This window comes from Stigmatopora argus, chromosome 4 (assembly GCF_051989625.1).
Source record: "Stigmatopora argus isolate UIUO_Sarg chromosome 4, RoL_Sarg_1.0, whole genome shotgun sequence".
NCBI classification, from domain to species: Eukaryota; Metazoa; Chordata; class Actinopteri; order Syngnathiformes; family Syngnathidae; genus Stigmatopora; species Stigmatopora argus.
Genome location: NC_135390.1, coordinates 20,159,262 through 20,183,753, shown reverse-complemented (window position 1 = coordinate 20,183,753; position 24,492 = coordinate 20,159,262). Strand labels below are relative to the sequence as shown.

General features: G+C 41.8%; 3 protein-coding genes across 5 annotated transcripts; all 3 read right to left on the bottom strand.

Moving 5' to 3' along the window:
* Positions 1-739: 739 nt before the first annotated feature.
* On the bottom strand, positions 740-10,248 carry iffo1b (intermediate filament family orphan 1b). 3 transcript variants are annotated; one of them, XM_077599379.1, is made up of 10 exons: positions 9,964-10,246; positions 8,999-9,821; positions 5,219-5,279; positions 4,370-4,465; positions 3,978-4,118; positions 3,025-3,248; positions 2,825-2,951; positions 2,648-2,740; positions 2,273-2,403; positions 740-2,194 (listed from the first exon to the last, which is right to left on the bottom strand). In XM_077599379.1, exons 2-10 carry the CDS (start codon positions 9,610-9,612, stop codon positions 2,095-2,097), a joined length of 1,587 nt encoding a protein of 528 aa, XP_077455505.1. In that variant the 5' UTR covers positions 9,613-9,821; positions 9,964-10,246; the 3' UTR covers positions 740-2,094. The 3 variants fall into 3 exon arrangements, with proteins under 3 accessions (XP_077455505.1, XP_077455504.1, XP_077455503.1); XM_077599378.1 differs by having other exon boundaries at positions 2,648-2,737; positions 8,999-10,248; XM_077599377.1 differs by having other exon boundaries at positions 8,999-10,247.
* Positions 10,249-10,964: 716 nt separating this feature from the next.
* Positions 10,965-16,440, bottom strand: gapdh (glyceraldehyde-3-phosphate dehydrogenase). Its single transcript, XM_077598157.1, has 12 exons — positions 15,946-16,440; positions 15,749-15,794; positions 14,382-14,481; positions 13,471-13,577; positions 13,274-13,364; positions 13,086-13,201; positions 12,909-12,990; positions 12,467-12,618; positions 12,312-12,390; positions 11,992-12,075; positions 11,435-11,532; positions 10,965-11,307 (listed from the first exon to the last, which is right to left on the bottom strand). Exons 2-12 carry the CDS (start codon positions 15,769-15,771, stop codon positions 11,238-11,240), a joined length of 1,002 nt encoding a protein of 333 aa, XP_077454283.1. The 5' UTR covers positions 15,772-15,794; positions 15,946-16,440; the 3' UTR covers positions 10,965-11,237.
* A 3,037-nt stretch (positions 16,441-19,477) lies between these two features.
* Positions 19,478-23,342, bottom strand: nppcl (natriuretic peptide C-like). Its single transcript, XM_077599001.1, has 3 exons — positions 23,206-23,342; positions 22,101-22,239; positions 19,478-20,180 (listed from the first exon to the last, which is right to left on the bottom strand). The coding sequence occupies exons 2-3, from the start codon at positions 22,200-22,202 to the stop codon at positions 19,887-19,889; spliced, it is 396 nt and encodes a 131-aa protein (XP_077455127.1). The 5' UTR covers positions 22,203-22,239; positions 23,206-23,342; the 3' UTR covers positions 19,478-19,886.
* Positions 23,343-24,492: the final 1,150 nt, after the last annotated feature.

Here is a 24,492-nt window from a genome sequence, read left to right as displayed (position 1 = left end):
CATGGAATATGAAACAAAAACAATGTTTCAATACAAACAAAGTTCCATGCTGATGCATCTAAGACATAGTGAACATTACATTATGCATGTTTTTGGTATACATTGTTTATTTTCGTCCGTCTTTTTTTTTAGACATTTTGCAGTTGTGCAACGATGCTGACAGCAAATTTCAAGCATTAACACTAATGACTTACAATAAGACACACAACTTGAAACCAAGAACTAAATAAAACAAGAATCACAGCTTATTTTTGTTTTTTCATCAGCTCCTTACATTCTAGTTCAAGTCAGTTACCGTAATTTTCGGACAATAAGCATCTACTGTCCCCCCCCCCCCCCCCCCCCCCCACACACACACACACACACACACACACACACACACTTTATACGCTGCGACTTATGGTCCACCGCATCTTATATGGATTTTTACAAGCGAATGAACATCATGTTTTGTAGTGTAAATATCCCATAATATAATGTGTATACCTGCGGCTTATACGTGGTGGGCGGTAGTGCGGTTTTCTTATAAAGTGTGGTGGGTGCGGCTTAGTCTAAAAATTACGGTGTTCTCGTGTTGACGCATTTGGGAGTAATCCTTGCACTAAAATAAAAAATAAATACTCTGCGATAGATGTTCAACCTTTTGAAAGGTCAGAGAACGAAAAGAGGCGGGCTTTCCTTGAGAACTGTATAACATGGACGCGTTTCTTCCCTGCAGACGTCAATGTTCTAGAATCTGCGTATGTCAAGATAATTAACTCCGAGCGAGAGTGCGATGTCAGAACGGGCAAATCCTGATCGGATCAATATCTTTAGAGTCGGTGAAAACAGTGCATCTGATGGGAATTTGAATCCACGTAATCGTAGCCAGTCAATTTCAAGACAATACACACGCGTCTAGGCTAACCTTTAAACCTTGTTTGGTTTGCGAGCCACATTAATGCCAACTCCATCTCGTGTGGGCTGGATCCGTTGAATTTTGGCCCAAAAGGTTAACATACTTGTGATTGCGGATAGGAAATTAATCAAAGTGCAGTACTGCAATCACTTGATAACACAACCCACAAACGTGGTTTTGCGGCACCCTTATAGCAAATAACTAAAGCATTTAATTCTATACGTACAGTATGAATGAGCTACAAAGATCCCGGCAGGCTGAACAACTCAGCGGGCCGAATCGGACCTCCTAGCGGGCCACTTGTGGCCCATGTGCCGCACTTTTCTTTTTTTTTTGTCCCTGCAAACTGGCACATGCATACAAAGAAATTGTCCGTTTCACATCTTACCTCCTGATTGGATTATCCGTCGAATGGATTTTAGCATGCAATAATGTATTTTAAGCTTCAAATATGTCCTCCATTCACTCCACTGTACAGAATGATCAATTGATGGCTTTACAGATCTACTTTTTTTTGGTTATTTACAGTTCCTTGGTTACAGGTTGAAAAGCGATATGGCTTCATACACGTTACGTTATTTCATTGCTTTAGCTCGTTCCTCGCTATGTGCAAAGTCGTATTGGATTTATTTACATCAAGCACGTTGGTGGAAGAAAATTAAAGCTCGGGCAGCTCATTTTTGCTCTTTTGTTGTTGTTATTTTGGCACTCGGCGGCTCATTTCTTTGCGGTTGTCAGTCAAAGTGCATTTTAGAATATTACGCTCGAAAAACTTGCCCCAAATTTGACAAACGTTGGCTTTGGGGTTGTTATCTTTATCATTAAAGCACATTCACTTCCCCGTTTGCTCGCAATGTCCTTTTGTTCGCTTTTGTTCGCCTGAAAATGCAAAGCAAGCTCTGCTGCTGTAAGGCAGTAAAATGCTGACTAGTGACATCGTTATGATTGGAAAAAAGTGCCCATCGTCCACAGTTGGGGTGAAAAAGATTTCTTTTTGTACGTCAACTAAGCATATTTTGCTTGTTTCTATACTGGGATGATGGTGTTTCTTGATGACTCTTAGACGCGACAAAATGAGAATAAAATGCGCATATTTAACTACTGTGGTGTGATAATGGATGTACAATAATAACATGGTGTGTCGATGTGATGGTGCGGTACTGTTTCGGAGACGGCGTGCCCGTCGCGGCGAGGTGTCAGGACTTCCCGGCGGCGGAGGGGGGCGACCCCGAGCTCGCGTCGCTCTCTCGCTGGTCGCTTTCGTCGGACGGCGTCTGCGCCGCCGCCGCCGCGTTACTGCGGGTGGTAAAAAAAAAAAAAATTGAAGGGCTGTACTACACGATTGGGAGAAGACGTGTGGATTTGGGCGCTTACTTATCGCCGCTTTGCGTGATGAGCCTCCTGCACGTCTCCATCTGGACGTCAAGGCCTCTCTTCATGGAGCACATTTCCATGTACTCGTGCAGGTGGCGATTCATGTCGCTCTTTGCCGTTGCCAACTCCAACTAAAAGTTGAAATATGCACAAAAACACACAAGGTCATTTTAGACTTCCGATCCATTTCGACCCAGTCTATTTTTTTTTTTAGTATTCCCCAATTTTCTTGCCGTATCCGTATTGGTATTAACACCAAAGGACGGAGCATAATTTTCAAGAGCATTAAAACATGAAGCAGTTTTATTGCGTCCATTCCATTGAATGAATTGGACGTCCATGGCCGTCAAATGATAGGGAAACATGATCATTCACCTCAATTTGGTCAATGGTCTCTTGGTATTCCTTCTCTCTGGACTTGAACAAGCACTCGGTGTCATTGATCACCTTTTCCAGACAGTCCTCCTGCTAGAAGAAGAAAGAAAGAAAGAAAAACGCAACATTTCTTTCTCTATTTCCAAAACAAAACAATTCGATAACAACGCGGCAGACCTCTCCCGGTGGGTGGGCGGGGTCAGGAGGCAGAGTGCACCCTGGGAAATCCTCCCACAGCAGCAGCGTCTCCTCCGTTTCTTCCCAGGCGAGACTGTCGCAGTCGTCTTCGAACTCGCACTCGCGCCTGAAAAGTGAAGAGTCAGGCTGGAAAATTCCATTTTCACCGAAAGCCTCTGGAAATGTCTGCGCTTTCTCACAAATGACTGAGCATCCGCTGCATTTCCTCGTTGATCTGATTGGCCGACGAGTTTCCGTGCGGTTGCGGCTGCGGCTGCGGCTGCGGCGCTGGTTGTTGCTCGTCCTCTTTCGCCACGCCGGCGTCGCTTTCGGACGTGCTGATTGGTTCGTCGCCTTCGCTGCCGTTGACGGATAGCGGCGTTTGTTTGCGGCGTAGGCTCAGCGACGGAGAGTTGTTGGTGACCTGCAGATGGTTTTGCGGTTGAAAACAAAGACATTTTGACACGTTAAATGCTATTGACAATGAAAGACGTTTTTAAAAATCGATCGCGATATCACCTTGAAAGATTATCGATTCAAAATCCCTCTGAATCGATGTGTTTTGGCTGGATATAAAAAATAGGTTGCTGCACTGACACTTGCGCCCACTAATCGGCAGTAGTAGTGCCCAGACATATTGTAATTGTGCTTAGGCGCATGAGGGCGCTGTTTCTCAGTTTAAGTCCCATATCAAATGTTGACTAAAAACTACATTTATTAATGAATTAAACAGTTATATGAGTTATTATTGAGTGCTTTACAACTCTTAAGATGTTTTTTTTTCATATTTAGAATCCTCAATTTAAGGTTTGGACTAAATTTGGTTTGCATTAAAGCAGGTCTGCACTAAAAATTAAAAATAAAAATTCAATGAACGTTGTTCAAACATAAAACATGTTTGATTTAGTGCTGAATGAGCTTTCAGAAATAAATTGAGATAAATGTACCTTTATGTAAATTTAGTTTTTTTTCAAAAGTGATATACACAAAGTGTAATAATCTTCATTAAGTGTCGTATGGAACGAATTTTGCCCCGTGAATAATGAAACGAGGCAATACACAGCCCGTTGACGTTCATTCGTTCGACCCCGGCAGTCGAAATGGATTGGCCGTCCATCGCCGTCAATGGTGGGGAACGTGAAGGAGGAGCTACCTGGTAAATCTGGATGACGTCTTCACAGTTTCTCTGCTGGGCCACGTCGCAGAGGCGAGCCGTGATGTCGATGCGCCGGCAGATGTCCATGTCTACCTTCATGGCTTTCTCTTGGATTTTTGTATCCAGATCAGACAGATTCTATGGAAGTGATGGCGAGAAGGAAATCCATATGAGCAAATTAACCTCAAGGACCAAAATAGCTCTCTGTTTTATTCTGTTGCTTACGTGCTACGTTGTTAAAATGATACTTTTACATAGTAAATATCCAAATTTGGAATCATCCAAATTGCCGTTTGGGCCAGAAAAGCCACAATTCTGATTGGATCCTTTTTTTCTAAAATGGCCGAAGCCTTCTATGCACGAGGAGGACGACAACGACGACGTCTCACATTGCTCATGAGGCCTTTAAAGAGAACCAACTCGGCCTTCAACTGCTGAACTCGGAGGGCCAGCTCGTCCTGACAGCCTTCGCTTTCTTGCAGGTCCTGCACGCACGCACGCAAACAAACAGAAAAGCTCAGAAACACGGCACGGACAAAAGAGTTTACATTATGCAAGACCGTGTCATGAGCACGAGAAAAGCTTTCAGCTGCAGTGAACTGCACGGACTCCTTGTAAATTCCTCTTAACGTCTTTTAACGGCCCTCCCGTTGATTTATTTTTGCACTTGTGGTCTTGCTGCTGATGGCTTGATTGTTATTGTTGCTATCTTAAAGGTCGCCTAAGCAGCAATTCCAATTTTCTTCCCATCTTTTCACGTTAAAATGCGCAAAACGTGCGTGTAACCTGAATGAAGTCATGTAAGCCGTTTGGGATTTTATTTCACTTTTGTGAGTAGAACTGTGAAATTAGCGACAATGTGGGGGTGACACTGTGGCTTATGATGAAAGTACCTGCGTGCTTTGTACTTCAAACACACACACACACACACACACACACACACACACACACACACACACACACACACACATCTGAAAAGAGCTGCAACAAGGTGTCTGTCTCACTGCTGCATTCACGAGGTGCAAATCAAAGCTGCTTTAGTCAGCCAAACTCAAAGACTTCATAAATGGCTTCAAATTATTTTGGGAGAAATCCCCCCCATCATTTTGCCGCTTTTCATGTTTGTATTGTTGCTCCAACACCATAAACTTTTCATATACGCATATTTGGGAGGTCTAAGCCACGAACGATGTGGTGAATCCGCCAATGAGTGTGCACACACGAACGTAAATGGTTACCTCTTGCAAGTCAACAATCTTCTGCTCCAGGTCCGCCCTCATTGTGTACTCCTCTTCCCATCTAAGAGTCAAACAGATAGATATGAGGTGAAATAAGGCCATTCCATTCAAAATGTCACCTATGGGCAGGTGTGAGTATACAGTGGTACCTCGACATACGAGTGCCCCGACATACGAGCAATTTGAAATACGAGTAACATTTCGGGGAAATATTTATCTTGAGATACGAGACAAATTTTTGATATACGAGCATACAGCGGACGCGAGAGGCTCTCATAAGAACATCATGGCCTCTGTCTCTGGTCGCAACTCTACGAGCACTGGGCGGAGCGTTGCATTTTTTCAGTGTTTTTTTCTTCCCGTTAGTCAGTGCGAATGGCGGAGCGATCGCTAATACGAGAGGAGTATATACTACTTCTCATTGGCAAGTGGTCGTGCTTTATCCTATTGTGAGGACATTTGTGTGCATCATTTTGGGAATATTTTGAAGGGAATACAAAAGCAAACAAGCCTCGATAGGTTGCATCTGAAAGTCAGGGTGGAGGCGGGGCCAATAGAGGAGACCCGGGAGAAGAAAGGTATCAAAATGTCAAACAAAATTAGAATTAAGTTTAGTGAAAGGTTAGATTAAAGTTATTTTTGAGTGTGTCTGCATCGTAATCAGAGTTCCTTTAAATTTGTTTTTATGTTATGTTACGAGCGTGTTGCTGTGCAAAAAGACTCCCCCCTCTCAGTCCCTCTGTCTCCACCCTCCGCGAAATCCATCTAGTTTTAGTACTATTAAACACATTTTAGTACTATTAAACCACTAGTTATTTGTTACTTTGTTAATAGATGGCGAATTAGAAGAAATAAAACTTTTTTCCAATCCAATATCCTGTTTTTGGTGTTATTTCAGACGGTTGGAACGAATTAATTTGTTTTTAGTTAATTTCTATGGTAAACGTTCGAGTAAATCGACATACGAGCTCAGTCCCGGATCGAATGAAGCTCGTATCTCGAGGTACCACTGTATACAGAAACAACTTGGGTGGGATAGGCTCCGGCACCCCCGCCACCCAAGTGAATGAATGAATGAACGTTTTCACTCATTTCACTCTCCAAATCAGGAGACGAAGAATTATGACTCACGTGACAACGATAAATTTTGAATTGCTACAAATAACACCCACCATCAATCTGAACTACAAGCCCCAACCGCAAGCATGCGTATGTGATCGAGAGCCCCTCGCTCACATCCCCCCTCTGCAGACTGCTGCATCATCTCCCGACTAAGGTTACACTTTCCCCCAACACTGCGACAGACGCAGATCTGGCGGAGCCCTCCTGCATCTCAAAAGCAGTCTAGAAAAATAGGAGACGTATGCAAGCGTGCCACCTTCAGCGGGGCGGGTGGGCCGCTTGCTTCCACACCCCCGCACCCATCCGCTAGTTTGCAGCGCGTGCTGCATTGCAGATAGGGTGAGGAGGGGCAAGGACAAGTGTGCCATCAAATAAACAAAATAAAAAGGACATTTTGGGGACAAAAATTCCGTGATTGAAAAAGAAGTGGTGTCACACGTGAAGGTTTTTGGGGATTCTGAACATGTATGAGGAGGTCCTTTAAACTGTTAGGGAGGGGAAATGGCTCTCTATTGGGTTTGAATCATGACGTAGTTTTGCATGCGGTAAAAAATAATTGTATTTGACCTTATTTGTATCTATTATTTTTATTTAGGACAACCATAATGATGTTTAAATCAACGTTTTTCGTTGGCAATTTTTTTTCTCTTGTTTGTAAAAACCATAATGAAGTTTAAACCAACATTTTAAGTTGGCAATTTTTTTTCTCTTGTTTGTAAAAAGTGAAACAACAAAAAAAAGATTGTACAAACAAGTGAAATGTTCTTCCTGAAATTCATATCTTTATGGTTGTCAGAATTAATAGAGTGAAAAAATATATTAGTTCCTGACATATTCTTCAAGTTATTCGTTTTTTTTGGGTTATTTTCGAACAAACATTTGAATCTGTATGTCGCAAAAAAAAGGAAACGCAAACAAAACACCAGTTAAGAGTTAAGAGTCACACCAAATTGTCCATTGCCACTTGACTTTTCATCTAATTTCAGAAAAAAAGGAAAAACAAGCCTACATTTTTTTTATGTCACCAATAACGGAAAATGAATCTTGCCTTTCCTGAGTCATAAGTGGCAATTGAAAAACAAAAAAATGAAAATATAATCATTATTTGTCTTCCTCAAGTTCGCTTTGCTGTGACCGGAATGCGTTCTTCTTCTACAGTTTCCTGTTTTGTGTCCCATATTAGCTAGTGCTACAATTTCAAAACAGTGCGCTAACACACGCAAAAATAATAATAAACAAATAATTTCCTTTTTATCGAAACACGTAAAGTAGGCTCGCTTACTTTTTTTTCCCACCCGTAAATGAATCAGAAGAAAAACAAAATGGCAAAAAAATTGGCTAATGTGTATATACGGTTACTTACCCTCTCAAAAAAAATGTTCATTTTTTTAAAAGAAATTTCCCAAATTTGGTTCATTTTTCTACTTATTTTGACACCTTGGGCAAATATTTGAAGGATATTCTGGTGAAAGGTATAATGAACCAAATGATCTGTTTGTTATCAATCACACAAAAGAATAATAGCTTTACACAGTCAATTGAAATGTTTTGGCTAGTTGCCGTTCTAGCGATTTGAATGCTTCTACTTGACCAAAAGAACCAAAGACCACTTGCCGGATGCCTCTTAAAGGAAAATGTGACCAATCGAAAAAGATGATGGAGCTGAATTCTTCTGTATTTTTAGAGACTGACTCGTTAATGGAGTTGTATTTCTAGCATCAACACCTGCCTCAGGGCGAGGTATCAGACGGGGTGGGATTTGGGCTGACTCAGCGAGGGACAGCTGAGCCGCAGCTGCTCGGAAACAGCAAAAAACAAAAAACAACAAACAAACAAAAAAAAAAAAAGCGTATTACAATGGTAGCTTGCCTTACAAATGGCACTGTTTTTTTAAAGCATTTTTTTCTTTTGTTAGCAAAAATGTTGCTTTCACAAGTCAACTATTGCCATTTAAAGTGTATTAATAAGTGTGATATATAGTGAAATGTCAGTATTGAGGGTCACACTGGATTGGACAGCATCACTCAATGCCAGCCATCCCAGTTCAAATGAATTTGATATTTTTTTCAAGAGGAAAAAATAATTTCCTTTAAAACAATTTTAAATGGGAATCTCCATCTGCCTTATTGACTACCATTGACAGCAATAGACATCCAATCCATTTTGACTTGGAGGTCTAAAGTAATAATAATAATAATCGGTCATTATCAACAACAAAAGCCTATCGCACCCTTGAACAGCGATCATTCTATCTCTGCCAGCCCCCCATTCAGACTGGATTGGGCATGTATCGCCATGACAGCATGCGAGGCATCCCATTTCAAATTGATTTGATAACTTTTCAAGAGGATATTTTCAAAAAACGGAAACATTTCACATTTTAAGTCATGTTAAACCACCATCTGACTCATTGACTGCCATTAACAGTGATAAATGTCCAATTAATTTTGACTAGGAGGGGCCAACCCACTATTCAAATTGGATTTGAGATAATCCCCATCAATGGCAGTTGAAACATAATCACTCAATGCCAGCCCTCCCAGTTCAAACTGTTTTGACGTGGATCCCTGTCAATGGCAGTGAATGAGTTAAAAAGCCGTTCGATCCATTTCCAATGGGAAATAAGAACAATGGGTCTTTGTACGTCAACGTACTTACCTGCGTTTATACTCGTCCCGTTCCCGCTTGACTTTAGCCAGGACATTGTAGAGCGCTCGAATCTCAGGGGTGATGGTGTCGATCTGGACCCCGACTCCGTCCGGGTGTATCCAGGAGACCCCCGGGCTGGTCGGGCGCCCCGCTCCGAACCTGGGTGTCGGGTTGTAGGACCATATGGTTCCCGGGAGAAAGCGAGGCGCCGTCGTGGCCGCTAAGCGTCCGCCGCTTCTGGAGTCGGCGGGAGGGGACGGTTGGCTGACGGTGACGGTCGGGTTCGAGGAACCGTCGCTTCTGCCGGTCTCGGTACCGCAGGACAGCGTGCTGGGTCTTCTGGCGGAGTTGTTGGTGTTGTGAAAGGGGAGAGAACCGGGTCGGAGCGGAATGGATGCCACCACGCCGGTTTGGACGCCGGTTTGGACGCCGGTTTGGACGCCGGCGTCTTGCGTGTGAGCCCTGCAGCCGCCCTTGTTGCTGTCCACGGCCTGCTGCAGCTGCTTCTCCAGGACTTTATTCCGACGTTCCAGCTCGTGGACCTTTGCCAGGAAGCAGCGGAACCTCAGATTGAGGGTCTTCAACACGCTGATGTTGGAGCCTAGGTCGTTCCTCAAAGCCATGGCGGCGGGAGGATGGTGCGCGGAGGGGTGCTGGTGCTGATGTTGATGTTGATAGTAGTGGTGGAGGAACTGGGTGGTCTGGGAAGGGAACTCGGGACCGGGATGGAGCTCGGAAGCGGGGAGTTCGGCTAGTAGCAACGATGTCGGGTCGTCCGGGAGGAGGCCCGACGGGGAGTCTGGTTGTCCGGTGGCCTGGTTCGTCTGCGGGGCTGCTTGGAAATGAGCCGTGGCCCCCAGCAATGGATTCATGCTATGGTACGGGAAACTAAAACGCTGCAAATCTGGCATGAACACGGACGGGAAGTGTCTCTCTTGGAGCAAAAAATAAACGGTAGCTGGGTTTTTTTTTACCTTCTGATGTAACCGTCTCGGAATTAAGACGTAATGGTCTTAACGTCGACGGCTGCTGCTTGTTAAGGGGTCAGCTCGGTGACAACGCGTCCATAACATGGAAGGGAAAATAGTCAGCGAATGAGAGACGAGGAGCGGAAGGAGAAAGGGGGAAGTTTTGTCCCCAAAAAAGGAGGTGAAAATGGAGGTAATTGAAGGAGAATTTAGATGTGAGCTAGCACCTTCGAGTTGAAGCAACAAAATGTGTCCGCAGGCAGGACAAGTGCAGCTGAGGCTAATTTTACCGTAATGGTGAGGGAGCAGGGGCAAGAGGAAACCTCAACACTTCGTTTGCAGCAACAATTTGAGTCGTTCAAATCAAATTTGAAATTTATAGTTATTATTACATTCATTTTCATCTGGAAATGCTTAAACGGGTCGTGTGAGAGCTTTTAATGACAGCGAGAGAAATTATTGGGGAGGTTTATACAGGGTAGTACGGCTGACGATGCGGATATACTGTTAGAGAGCTCTCTAGCGGCAAAATGAGGTATTACGATGATGTCGCCGCTTGGTAGATTGACATTAATGTAGAGAATGTTTTTTTTAACCAATCAATTTCTGACTGCATAAAATCTAAAAGCATTCACTCAAATGTACCAGAATTCTGACATTATGTGACCTAAAAAGTTCCAGCTTGATTTCACCGGAGTAGAAAAATATGAAAATCTCTCCAACACATGAAGCCAAAGGTGAACATAAAAAATAAAATGTTATTTTCAAATGTGTACACAATTTTAAAAAAAATCACCGTCAATGGCTGCCTTAAAAGTTCCCAAACCTAAAAAACAAAATCTTTCTTACCACTGCCTAAATTAAAAAGGACCAATATACGTACGACTGGTGGCCAAAAAGAGTACTGCAACCTGGATCATCCCAAAAATCTCCATTATCATGAATGAATATTCAAGAGAATGTCAATGAATAAACCTCAGTGACACAAACCACAAAAGAACCAGTAATTCTCACAAAGAGGACTTTTATTTCTCCGCCGACCGCATTACTGCAGCACCACAGACACTCAACACCTTCAACTCCTCACAAGTGCAGAACAGGACATTTCAGAGAAGGAAATCTTGACAAATAATTCCTTTAGAACTGTGGAAGGGTGGAGGGTTCTCTTCCCAGGCAGCGGGGTTCATCTAGTAGTAAACGTAACCAGGCAGCGTTCATCTGCACGTGTGGAGCGCCGCCGTGGAGAGTGGGGCAAAGTGCAAAGACGTCCAAAACGGGGTTTACTCCTTGGAAGCCATGTGGGCCATCAGGTCGCACACGCGGTTGCTGTAGGCAAACTCGTTATCATACCTGATGCAAGAAAATGGGGGGGATGGGGGGGTGAAATACAAGCTTTTAGCTTCTTTTAAAAAAAAATATATATATATATGTACACTGAAGCCACACTTTGCCGAAATGGTCCCAATTTGACACATACCAGGTAACCAGCTTAACAAAGTGGTCGTTGAGGGCGATGCCAGCGCCAGCATCAAAGATGGAGGAGTGGGTATCGCCATTGAAGTCTGTGGACACAACCTGCAACAAAACATTTCACACATTTCATACTTCTATATCAACTTTAGAGTTATTGGGGGCCATAGCCAGGTTTTATCTGTGTATATACACTTACTAGTATTTATTTTAAACCAAGAAATAAATACCATCAATATTAAATAATCCATAATTAAACAAATCAACTTGAAATTTTAATCACCAAATTAAATTAGCAGTTTATGGTTTTCATTAGGACTCATTTTATAGTAAAAAAAAACTTAGTGTATTTTCTCGCATATAAGCCGTATTTGTAACAAAGAAAATGACTGAATCACGCACAAGAATTGTTATACTCTTTTTAACCAGTAAATGTGGGCAAAGTAAATTTACTATTTGTTGGTTATTTTCTGTTTTGCAGTAAGAAAACAACCATTACTGAATGAGTTAATTCCTTATGATATTGACCCTAATAATGAGATGTTGATTCATACAGAATCATACCTGGTGCTCCGTGTATCCCAGAATGCCCTTCATGGGTCCTTCAGAGGCAGCCTTCACCACCTTCTTGATGTCGTCATACTTGGCCTGGAGAAGAACGCTCAATGTGTTATTTGAAACCAAATATGATACTTTACTTAAAACAGTTCCTAAAATAACCACCAGAGGTAGCAGTTTCACACAAAGGTTTCCAGTCACCAATGATCATATCACACTACCGTTGACATTCTATCCATTTCAACCGGGAGGCTGGCCCTACCAGTCCAAACGAATTAGACGTCAATCGCCGTTAATGGCAGTGACAAAAATTCAGGAGGACTCACAGGTTTCTCCAGACGGACAGTGAGGTCCACCACGGACACGTTGGGGGTGGGCACGCGGAAGGCCATGCCGGTCAGCTTGCTGCGAAACAGAGCCAATTTGAATCGCGATATTACGGCATAGTAAATACTTGGTGGTTCATATTTTTAAAATTTACCCATTAAGCTCGGGGATGACCTTGCCGACAGCCTTGGCGGCGCCGGTGGAAGCGGGGATGATGTTCTGGCTGGCGCCGCGGCCGTCCCTCCACAGCTTGCCGGAGGGGCCGTCCACTGTCTTCTGGGTGGCGGTGATGGCGTGAACTGTGCTCTAACGGGGGGGGGGGGGGAAGGCGCATGCGAATATTAATATGATACGAGGATAATTCCTCGACAAAATTCAAATGTGGAGCGCTAGCAAGAATAGTTTTGTTTAAAAATGAAATCAACTACTAGCTTTCGATCTCTTGAATGTTTCTAGACTGAGTTTGACGGAAGAAAATGGCGGTGCTTTGTGAATGGAACAATTAAAATCTGCGCACTCCTCAAACTATTACCAAAAATGAGTCTTTAGCTGCACTAATGAACAGTGAAAGACATTCAAGCGTTTCAAATCCTCACCATCAGGCCCTCAATGATGCCAAAGTTGTCGTTGATGACCTTGGCCAGGGGGGCCAAGCAGTTGGTCGTGCAGGAAGCATTGCTAATGAATACAAAAAGACCAGGCTTTACTTGACTTGACTGGACCGGACCAGACCGGACTTGCTCAACGGCGACGTGCGTTGCCCAGATTCTCACCTGACGACCTTCAGGGATTTGTCGTACTTCTCGTGGTTGACCCCCATGACGAACATGGGCGCATCAGCGCTGGGTGCGGAGATGATGACCCTCTTGGCGCCGCCCTTCAGGTGAGTCTGAAGTATTGGGGACGATAGGTTAGTCCAGTTTGACGAGGCGGGCCTGAAGTGAGGTCAAAGGGAACCTACGGAGGCCTTCTCAATGGTGGTGAAAACGCCGGTGGACTCCACGACGTAATCGGCGCCGGCGTCGCCCCATTTGATGTTAGCGGGGTCCCTCCTGCAAGACAATGGGGGCTGATTATCTCAAGGCATCGGAAGTCATTGACGGCGATGGAAGTCGAAAACTGTTTGACTGGTTAATAGCAAGGAAAATGTGGACGCACTCGTGGAAGACGGTGATCTTGTGTCCGTCGATGACCAGCTTGTCGCCCTCGACTTTGACGTCGCCGTGGAAGCGGCCGTGGGTGGAGTCATACTTGAACATGTAGACCTAAATGTGTAAAAAAAATGTTTGGACTTTTATTATAAAGCGATACAAAAAAATTGAAACGTTCTGATAGACCTCCCAACTAAGATTTTTTGCTACTGTAGTTTTTGGACTATAAGTCGCAACCAGCCAAAAAAGGAAATAAAAATGTCGCATTTTTGAGAGGACAATTTTATAGTCTAAAAAAACAGACTTGGAGGAACTCATACATCACAGGTGTCAAAGTGGTGGCCCGGGGGCCAAATCTGGCCCGCCGAATCATTTTGTGTGGCCCGGGAAAGTAAATCATGAGTGCCAACTTTCTGTTTTAGGATCAAATTAAAATGAAGAGTATAGATGTATATTAAATTTCCTGATTTTCGCGCTTTTTAATCAATAATTGTCATTTTTTTTAATCGATTTTTTCTGTGTTTTTAGTTCAAAAATCATTTTGTACAATCTAAAAATATATTTTAAAAAGCTAAAATAAACATTGTTTTAAATCTATAAAAACTGACTATTCAGGGATTTTAAGCCAGTTCTTTTAATCCATTTATTTAAAAAAAGTAAATATATCTAAAATGGTCTGGCCCACGTGAAATCAAGTTGACGTTAATGTGGCCCGTGAACCAACACAAGTTTGACACCCTTGCTATACATAGTCAAACTGAAGTACAGTTAACTGAAATTTGTATGTATACACAGATGACGTTTTTTGGAGGGAATTTCAATTCGAATAAAATGTCTTGATTTGAACTTTCTAGTTCAGCCAACTTTTTATTTTTCCCTTTAACAGCGCATAAGTAGATTTTCCAGGCCAAAACTCACCATGTATTCCAGGTCAATGAAGGGGTCATTGATAGCCACCACTTCCACCTTCTTGGAGTGGAAAGCAGCACGGGTCACCAGACGACCAATACGGCCAAATCTGAAGAGAAATGAAAACACTTGAGCTTTTAGAAGTGCGTGTCTTTTTTAAACAGTATTACCGTATTTTCTCGCATATAGGCTGCCCCCTGTATAAACCGCAGCCTTAAAATTGCCTTAAAATCGTTGAATTTTACAATTTCTCGCGTATAAGCCGTCCCCTGATTCACAATTTTCATCTCCATATTCATGGTTTTAATAGGGAGTACAAATGTTTTACTTTGAAGGGAAAATCTTAAGAAAATTAATCGCACGTGGTATTTCTGAGATAGTGTATGAATCAAAAGCACATTATTACGGTCAATATCATAAGGAAGTTAGTAATTCAGCCAGTAATGCTTGTTTTCTTACTGCAAAACAGAAAATAACCAACAAATATTAAATGTAAATTTGCTGACATCTACTGGTGAAAAGGAGTACAACAACGCTCTAAGCCTTGTGCGCATTTAAGCCGTACCCTTGATTCACGCAATTTTTTTGGGTTACAAATACGGCTTATATGCGAGAAAATACAGTACATTTTTTTCTAAACAATTACAGTCTCTGTGATTCTTTTGTTTATTAAATTGATAAATTCACTTTAGAGGAATAAAAAAAGGCTTTTGAACTTTTAACTGGGACAATGTTTGGTGTAGCACAAAGTAAAGCAGCAGCATACCATTGCTGGTACTCGAGCCACACTTTGAGAACCACAAAGTTAGCAGAACTCCAATTAAGAAATAACTATTTCTGAAAGTCTTCATTTAAAAAAAATGTGAAAAAATAAAACAAAAATAAGGTAGGACATTTACAGGGGAGGGTCATGTTGCAACATTTGATTAGCAAAACGTCCCCTCGCCTCAAAATAAGGGGTTCAAAGTCAAATGTGCCAACAACGAGTGCCGTGTTTGATCAGCACTTGTTACTTTTTAACCGAGGAGTTCAAAATACACTTCTTGGGGGGGGCTGGGGGGGCTGGGTCGGTTAGAGGGAAGACATTCAAGTGAGCCAATGGACATCGGGGAAACAAAGGGCTTGTATTAGTTCTATCTGCTAAAAGTCAAAGTTCAGCTCCACTTTATCAGTACTATTATTATCCAACAGTGAGAGGCTTCCATACAAACATGGCAATCTTCAGTCATCCATATCTGAGGAGGGTGGTGGTGGGGGGTTTAGCAGGGGGGCTGCTTTAAAAATAACTTGACATTTTCTCTTGAGTGCACCCAAGCCTCACTTAAATCCCCTCTCACGCAAAGAATGAGTACAAAAAATAAAGGAATAAAACTTACCCATTGATACCGACTTTAACCATTTTGCCTGAGTTGAGCGAGTCCTCTAAAGAAAAGACAGTGGTACAACATGAATATCTTTAAAGTGAGCAACATCAAATGTAGCCAGAATGCAGGCAAGTAACGGCTTCTAATGAAAAAACTCCATTGGAAGTCAATTTTACATGAAAAAAAGGAGACGCAAAACTTTTCTTTACCGTTTGTGAGAAGGCTGAAACTGTCCTACGACTCCAGGTGAGAGTGGGGGAGAGCAAAGTGGAGCGTTGCCTTTTATCAGGAAAGCCACGTTGGGGTAACGCCCCCTGCCACCCGGGGACACGCCCCCTCCTGCCCTTCTGAATGTCAAGGTCAGCCAGGGCGGCCCACGGGCCCCCGGTTTTTGTGCGAGGCCTCTCGCCACGGTTTTGCTTACGCCGGGGTGTCAAACATACGGCTCGTGGGTTGAAAGCGGCCCGCCAGGCTGGGGTTTGATCCGGCCTACATACAGAATCGAATGCTAGGGCGCCGTAAAACTAGAATTTTGTGCGGTCTGTGAGTGAGTAAAGGTCTTATCTGCAGTTATATTCATTCTTTCGCAGTCAAAATGGCGCCTTCACTGGCGGCCAATGAGTTAACGGTACTCGGACGTTTGGTCGCCCGGACAGGTTATTGATAATTACCATTTAAAATTGTTGCTCAAATTCCCTAAATACAAACTGTGAATTATTATTTTGTCATACTTAATGCCCTATTAATTATTAGGCTAAAAAAAAGCTCCAAATTTCCCGTACTTTTATGTGACCTATATTGTTTTTTGTTGGAGAACTTGTTGAGAACCTGACTGACGTAGCTTCTTAAAGGGACAACGCATGTACATACAAACTCTTATACACTCACACGTCGGCTCAGTGAAACTGCTCAGGGCCATTTTTGGCTTTGATTGATGCGTAGACCGTGTTGTTTGGTACTCGGACGTTTGGGTCCGGGCGACCAAACGTCCGGGCAACCAAACGTCCGGTGACCAAACGTCCGGTGACCAAACGTCCGGAATCTTAAAATGCCCGAAAAACCACCTGGAAATGGCCAGAAATGAGCAGAAAGCAACCAACACATAGGAAATTCCCCCCAAATCAATAGGAAATGAACCAAAACTTACAGAAATTGACCCGTAAGTACCCAAAATGGACTCACCGCCCGCCATTGAAAACAGATGTTCATTCGCCCTTCCAGTCAAAATGGACTGGACGTCAAGCGCTGTCAATGGCGGCAAGTAAGTTAACTTTTGAGGCCAGAAATAAACTGGTAAGCTTTAGTTGCCATGAATCCGGTCCGTGAACCAAACTGAGTTGGACACCCACACTTAGGGCTCGCTCGGTGACCTTCCGACCTTTAACGCACACTCAAAGGAATCAAAAGGGAGCAGAGCGAGCGGGGATCGGATCTCTTCCTGCCTTTCACTGACATTTAACGTCCAAAGACCACGACCCCTTGACGTTAGCGCTCTTGTCATGTGCTTATCAAAAAGGTTTTGCAATCGTATAGCCAACATCCCTTTGAATGATTACGCAGGGAATTGCAATAACAAGACCAACATTTTAGGCTAGTCATTTTTAAGTGGCGTTTTAAAAAAAATGTTTAAAAAAGCATTTATTTTAAAAACATTAAGCATAAGAATATTCTTATCTTTATGAATTAGAACTGTACATTATTTTAGCCATCCCATTTAAACGTGAGGCAATAAAAAAAAAAACGATTCTATTTTAATTTTATTAATTTATGTAATTTTAAGCTGCCCGGCGGTTAGTGGTTAGTGGGTCGGCCTCACAGTTCTGGGGTTCTGGATTCAAATCCAGGTCGGTCCACCTGTGTGGAATTTGCATGTTCTCCCCGGGCCTGCGTGAGTTTTCTCCAGGTACTCCGGTTGCCTCCCACAATCCAAAAACATGCATGCTAGGCTAATTGTATGCTAAATTGTCCCTAAGTATGAGTGTGACTGGGAATGGATGTTTGTCTCCTCATGCCCTGTGATTGGCTGGCCACCGATTCACAGTGTCCCCCCGCCTCGTCACCTGGAATAAGCTCCGGCACCCCCGCGACCCTAGTGAGGATAAAACAGTTCAGAAAATGAATTGGTTTATATTGTATAGTATATTTATATATTGAAATTAGAGCCTATCAGCACTCACCTCATCAGTCCTTGTGGCTTCATTTTTGACCCCATTTAAAGCTCGGAGCAGGCCATACGAGGCCCACCAGTCGTAGATTTCTCAACAGGTTAAATGTTGAAGTTGTACTTATAATGGCGGCCTGCTGCGAGCTTGGCAAGAGTCCTAACCCCAGTCTTGCCACATACAGTGTGCAATATATTGACTTTTTGGTATACGTGCTATCAGTTGCGCATTTGCAGACGTGCCGGCAGGCACCGAGCGGCCGGCTGAAGATTGGACGAGGCTTAAGGTCAAAGAGGGGAAGTAAAGGGCAGGCTAAGATTAGATGACGGCGGGCTGTTTGACACTTGGCTATCGGGCATACCGGGAATTTGTGAGCAATACTGGCCGTCGTTTGTAAAGCTACGGTCGGTTAAAAAGACAGAAATATGTTCTCTCATATTTAGCGCCGCGCAGTTTCAAATATAGTGTGAAGGCTTTAGAGTCACTTTGTTTTCTTCACACTTACAATTGTCGTTAGCAACGTTATTTCAAAATAATAAGTGCTAAATTGAAATGGTGCATTTCAGTGTTAAATCTAAATCGCATTTATAAATCATAAATGTCAATGTTAAAGCTAAATCGTGAATATAAATCCTAAATTCAAGCGTTAACTCTCAGTCTTCGATCTCTCAACGAAATATTTAGCTAATATGCTAATTCGAACGACCGGAAGTTGCCAAAATAGAAACCGGAAAAGCTCATTTGTTATTTTTAACCAGGCGCAGGTTTACAAACAGCGCCCCATAGTGGTGAAGTCCCCAAATAAATGTACGCATACAACAATTATGTAGTCTATTCGCAAAGCAGACGATGGTGAATTTTGATCGGGCTTAGAATGTCAGGCAACATAAAGCACGACATTTAAGGATGACGGTGTGGACACGTGATCCTAATACTTCGGCTCAATTGCATTTTGATTACATTAGGATAAATTGGGGTCACATTGCCTGAAGGTGCACCAAGATCAACATAATGCTGGCCTGTCCGATCGCGGAGATTAACTTCTTCGCTGCCGTTGACGGCGATAGACGTCTATTCTAAGGGGATTTGTGAGGTGGTACCAGAGAGTAATACAGCATTTACAATGTATTTTTAAATGCGAATACGTACTGGAACCAATTGAGAGATGTATGCAACTTGAACGTTGAGTGCTAATGCTGCCATCTAGCGGCATAAAAAATAATGCATACAAATTTGAAAATGTTGGATATTGTGCACACCAATATTTTTAAAAAAAATCTTTTTCACCCTCAATTGGTCAGCCAATCGCAGCATCCCAATTTAAACTATTAAAATCGGCGTGTATTTTATTAGATAGTTTCATTAAAAAAGTGAATCTTTAGATATAGTAGTGGTATTTAGTGTAATAGCCAAGAAAATGTAATCTTAGATAAGTAATCACTATTTGTAGTATGAAGCCCGTGTCTTAACTTAAAATATCCTGAATGTAAATTAACGTATTTTGTAGGTCTCCTGAATATTTGCTGTTGATGTTCGAAACAGCCATTTTGCTCTGAAACAACATCCATGGTTTACTTAATATCTTTGCAAAGGCAGACTTTTATTGGAATTGTACACAGGTGTACCCGATACATTGCCAGCAAATGGCCCCCAAAAATCTGCATATTAAGGTGAAACTTGCGTATCAGTTCACAAATAAGTAAACAAACAGCATGGCGTGTGTACACGATGGGCTATGGACGTCTAGTGTACTTTTTAAACGCTAACTAGTTCTCTAAACGAAGGAATTCTAAATTCCTCCACATCACATCATCGGACCGAAGCTAGAAACGCGACCGTCTACAAAACGAGGGATACAATGGCAAGAAAATGCAGCTTGATGGCAAACAATTGACATTTTCGAACAGTTAAATACTTCAGCCGAACTCTTAACTAGCTCCAAAGCTTCTAAAGTAGTACTAGTTACTAACTCACTTGAATAATGTCGACTAACATCCCAAGCCGCTCATGGAGCCGATCCGGTCCAATTTGAGCCCGAAGCAACCTCGGTTCCAGCCCCTCCTCGAACGCTCCGCCTCCGCCGGCTTCTGATTAGCCAGGGCCCCCCGGAGGAGGCGGAGCCAAGGCGTCTGAGGCGGAACATCGGCCCACTTGGCGGGAAAGTCGGAGCCCTTGGCCCCAGAGGACAAGGTGGACTGCTCCTCCGCTGGGCCGCCCAGAAGGTTCTCCAGGTCATCCATGGTCAGCAGGTCGTTGTAGCGATCCACCAGCTGCTCCATTAACTTCATTGTGGCAAGAATACAAATGAAATATAAGGGAAACTAATTTAATCATGGAGACATTTCATGACTTTATCCTCTCCATCCTTCAACAACCTATTGATTCCCGTTAACCCCGATCGCAGTGCCTAGAAGTAAGAAAGTACCAATTGAATCTTGTGGTTTTTATTATTTACTTATTTTTTTAATACATTTTTTAAAAACCGCACTATTGTTAGCAAGCTCTTGCGCTGAATTTCTAACATGTTATTAAAATACATACAGTAATATCTTTATATGCGAGGAATTTGAGATACGAGTAAAATTCCGAGCAAATATTTGCCTTGAGATACGAGACACATTTTCAGATACGTGCATACGAGAAAGCCAGGTGGCCGAGACGCGAGAGGCTGCTTATGATTTCAGCGCACTGTCTTTCTCTCCGCATGTCACTCGTGCAAAGATCTCTACGAGCACTGGGCGGAGCGTTGCATTTTTTCCATGGTTTTTTTGCGTTAGTCAGTGCAGAATTAAGGAAAAACAATGGATCCAAAGCAAACCGGTGCAATGAAGGGTAGTGCGAAGAAAAGGCGTATGATAACAATCGATATTAAGCACGAAATAATCCAAAAACATTAGAGTAGTTTACGCGTGACTGAGCTGGCTCGCCCATACGTATGGAGAAGCAGGAATTTTGCCTCGAAATCCACGGTGGACTACATTAACCGCTTTGCCTTGGTTATTGCACAAGGGTGTAAATTTAGTGTAACATAAGATTCAAACTTTTTTAAAGTGTGTAAAGGAAGTTCATTTCAGTTCAATTTAAAGTTTATGTTATGTTACGAGCGCATCCAACAAGTTTCTCTCTCTCGCCACGTTGTACTGAATAATGTCTCATTTTAGTATTAAACATCATAACCACTAGTTATTTGTTACTCTGTTCGTAGATGGTGAATTACAACCAATAAAAATATGTTTTTCCATTGTAATAGTCAGTTTTTCTGTGCTTTTTTTTCAGAGGGTGGGAACAAATTAATCTGTATTTAGTTCATTTCTATGGGAAACGTTGATTTGAGATAGGAGTAAATCGACATACGGTCCCTTAATGCATTAAGCTCGTATCTCAAGGTATGACTGTATAACAGGGGTAGGGAACCTATGGCTCGGGAGCCACATGTGGCTCTTTTGATGGGTGCATCTGGCTCTTCGCAAACCTGTGAGCTAAAATATGGAAATCGCTGATGACAGAACTGAGATATTACATTTAGAACTGCTTTAATCTTCTTTTTTTGCTTTAATCTTCATTTTTTTGCTTTAATCTTCATTTTTTCTGCTTTAATCTTCATTTTTTCTGCTTTAATCTTCATTTTTTCTGCTTTAATCTTCATTTTTTCTGCTTTAATCTTCATTTTTTTGCTTTAATCTTCATTTTTTTTGCTTTAATCTTCATTTTTTTGCTTTAATCTTCATTTTTTTTGCTTTAATCTTCATTTTTTTGCTTTAATCTTCATTTTTTGCTTTAATCTTCATTTTTTTGCTTTAATCTTCATTTTTTTGCTTTAATCTTCATTTTTTTTGCTTTAATCTTCATTTTTTTTGCTTTAATCTTCATTTTTTTTGCTTTAATCTTCATTTTTTTGCAGTAGACTCTTCTGGTATGCACCCTCTCATTGATGAGCAACAGCATAAGAACCTTTTAAAAAATATTCAGTTTTTTCCACTTTAAAAGTGGTGAAATTACAAAAAAAATTGAAAAGGCACTCGTTTACATGTATGTATTTTGACTTTTAAATTCGTAGTATGGCTCCCAAGGAATAACATTGTAAAATATGAGTTGTTTGTGGCTCTCTTCGTCAAAAAGGTTCCCGACCCCTGCTGTATAACAATGATTTGAACCCTTTTGCCCACTCGAGTGGACAGCTATACTTAATAAAAAAAATGAACCTGAGCATCATCCGGAGAAGAATGAAGGGCCCGAGCCTCAGGGGTCTCCATGGGGGCCAGGATGAGCAGAGTGGCTCCGAGCAGCACGGGACAAAGCAACATGGCGGCAAGGGAGAAGAGCTTTGGGAAAACACACTGGCTGGAGGAGTAATAATTTAAAAAAAAAGAACAAAACAGTGATGCACTTCACTCATTGATGACACCAGGAATGCACTAATTATGGTCTTAAGTAACACTCTAAGACACCCCACCATAATATTTAACTCATCACATGCCAATGACGGCAATAGACGTCCAATTCTTTTAAGGTGGGAGGGCTGATCATAAATGCTCCAAAAAATCTTGCAAGAGTGCACGAACCAAATAAAATAAATTAAAAATCTTTAGTGGTCTTTCTATTATTAGAGTCTACGCTTATGTTAAAATTGAAATAAAAAATATATATGCATTTTTTCTTCTTCCGAAAACCCCCTTAGGCCCACTACTCTATATTCTTTAAATTTGTGCATGTAAAGGTTGAAGAACCAATTGAAACAAACTTTCACCCCCAAAATTGGAGGTCTAGCACTGAGTGAAAAACTATAGGATTTTTTTTATTTGACTTTACAACCAGCTTTTTTCCTGATTTGATTCATTTTCATTAATTTAGAGCTTTTAAAATGTAGAACTACCCTAAAAATAATACATCATGCTAATAAACATTTCTTAATGACCAAAAAAAAAAAAAGTCTATTAAGGGATTGCAAGTCTTAAGACTTTACTTTTGACCAAAGACAATTTTTGGTCAAAAAGAGGTGCTTTTATCATGAAAAAAAATGAACAAAAAAAAAAATCCCTTCCGCTACCTTTCAAAAACTCACTCCATAAGTGCATACCTGTCAACCTCTGCCGATAACTGCCCTTATAAATGATTATGATTCCCCTTACAAACCCCCCAAAAACCTTACAAACACCGTACGACTAGTCGGTTTTTGGGGGGTTTGTAAGGGGAATCATAATCATTTATAAGGGCAGTTATCGGCAGAGGTTGACAGGTATGTAAGTGTAATCTTCTTGAAAGATAAGGCAAATAAAATACAGGAAAAAAAAATCAGAGAAGACTCACCTTTTTTGTTGAACGGAGGAACGTCTTGGGCGCTCAGTGGCTTTTGTCCATCTCCAGCTTGGGCGGGCGACCTTTCACTTGATGGCACCTGGCGAGCACCACTATCTCACTTTCCAGGCCCCGCCTTCTCTTGGAACTCCTCCTCCCTGGCTCTGTAGTGGGATCGAAAGGATGATGATTTTTTTTTATTTTTTTTCCCTCCTCCTCCTCCTCCGCTCGAGTGTTTGTCCTCCAGGCAAGAGGCTGATTGGCAGGGATTCGCCGCTTTTGCATTTGCTTCGAGGACGTTAGGATGGAGGACTGGCTGCCACAAATGAGCATTTTTGCCATTCGCCTAATTGGCTCGGAGATAAATCACATGTTATTTAGTTTTATGCAAGTATGTTATTTAGTTTTATGCAAGTCTGGGCTTAACAATCTAGCAGGGAATGAGCAAAAACTATTCCCACTATGAATATTGTAACTGCATCGCATTGTTATTCAATATTAAGATAAGTTACTTTCATAAGGAAAAAAATAACGTTCAAATGAAAAATTATTATACAGTTCAAGGTGTAGGTTATTAAAAGTTGAAAAATGTTCAGTTTTTTTTCCTTTGTTTTTCTTCTTAAAAATGTGTTTATTGTTTTCTTTCATGAAAGTGTGTATATTTTTTAAATATATATTATGAATGTTTAAAAAGAGTAAAAATTGAGTATTTAAACCATTTTTCGGTCAATAAATGATGACACAACTATCAAAATAATTGTTGATTAATGAACTTGATTTTTTAAAAAAAATCTGCACCTCACTGAATTTATGGCCTCTTCTTCCTTACATTTAAAAACAAAATGTTGCACTTTTTGGGGGATTTGAAATCTCTCCCGTGACAATAATCGACATTTTTTGAAACGTACAGTATGAACAATGTGTGCTTCTTCAATCTTTGTCTTATTTTTAAAGTCCCGTCAACTATAAATTGAATATTTGATTCCACCTCACGTAGAAGGAAGTCACCTCCATCTTACTTTCCCTTTTTGGTCTCAGGTTATTCCCTGCATGCACTGATCGCCCCTCGTTGTTGGGCAAGTTACAGTCTGTCATTGCCATCTGCTCCCCACAACCTCCCGCCGTTAAATTGCAACACAAGAGACAAGTTTAACAGCCTCTCATTATTTCAACTAAATCAGGACCCCCAAACTCAACTTATCTGGGGACCGCTTAAAATACAGATTGGACGAGTACAGGCCAGAATATAAATTCTACAAAAACGCAATCATATTTCATAGTAGGTAAAGAGATTTTTCA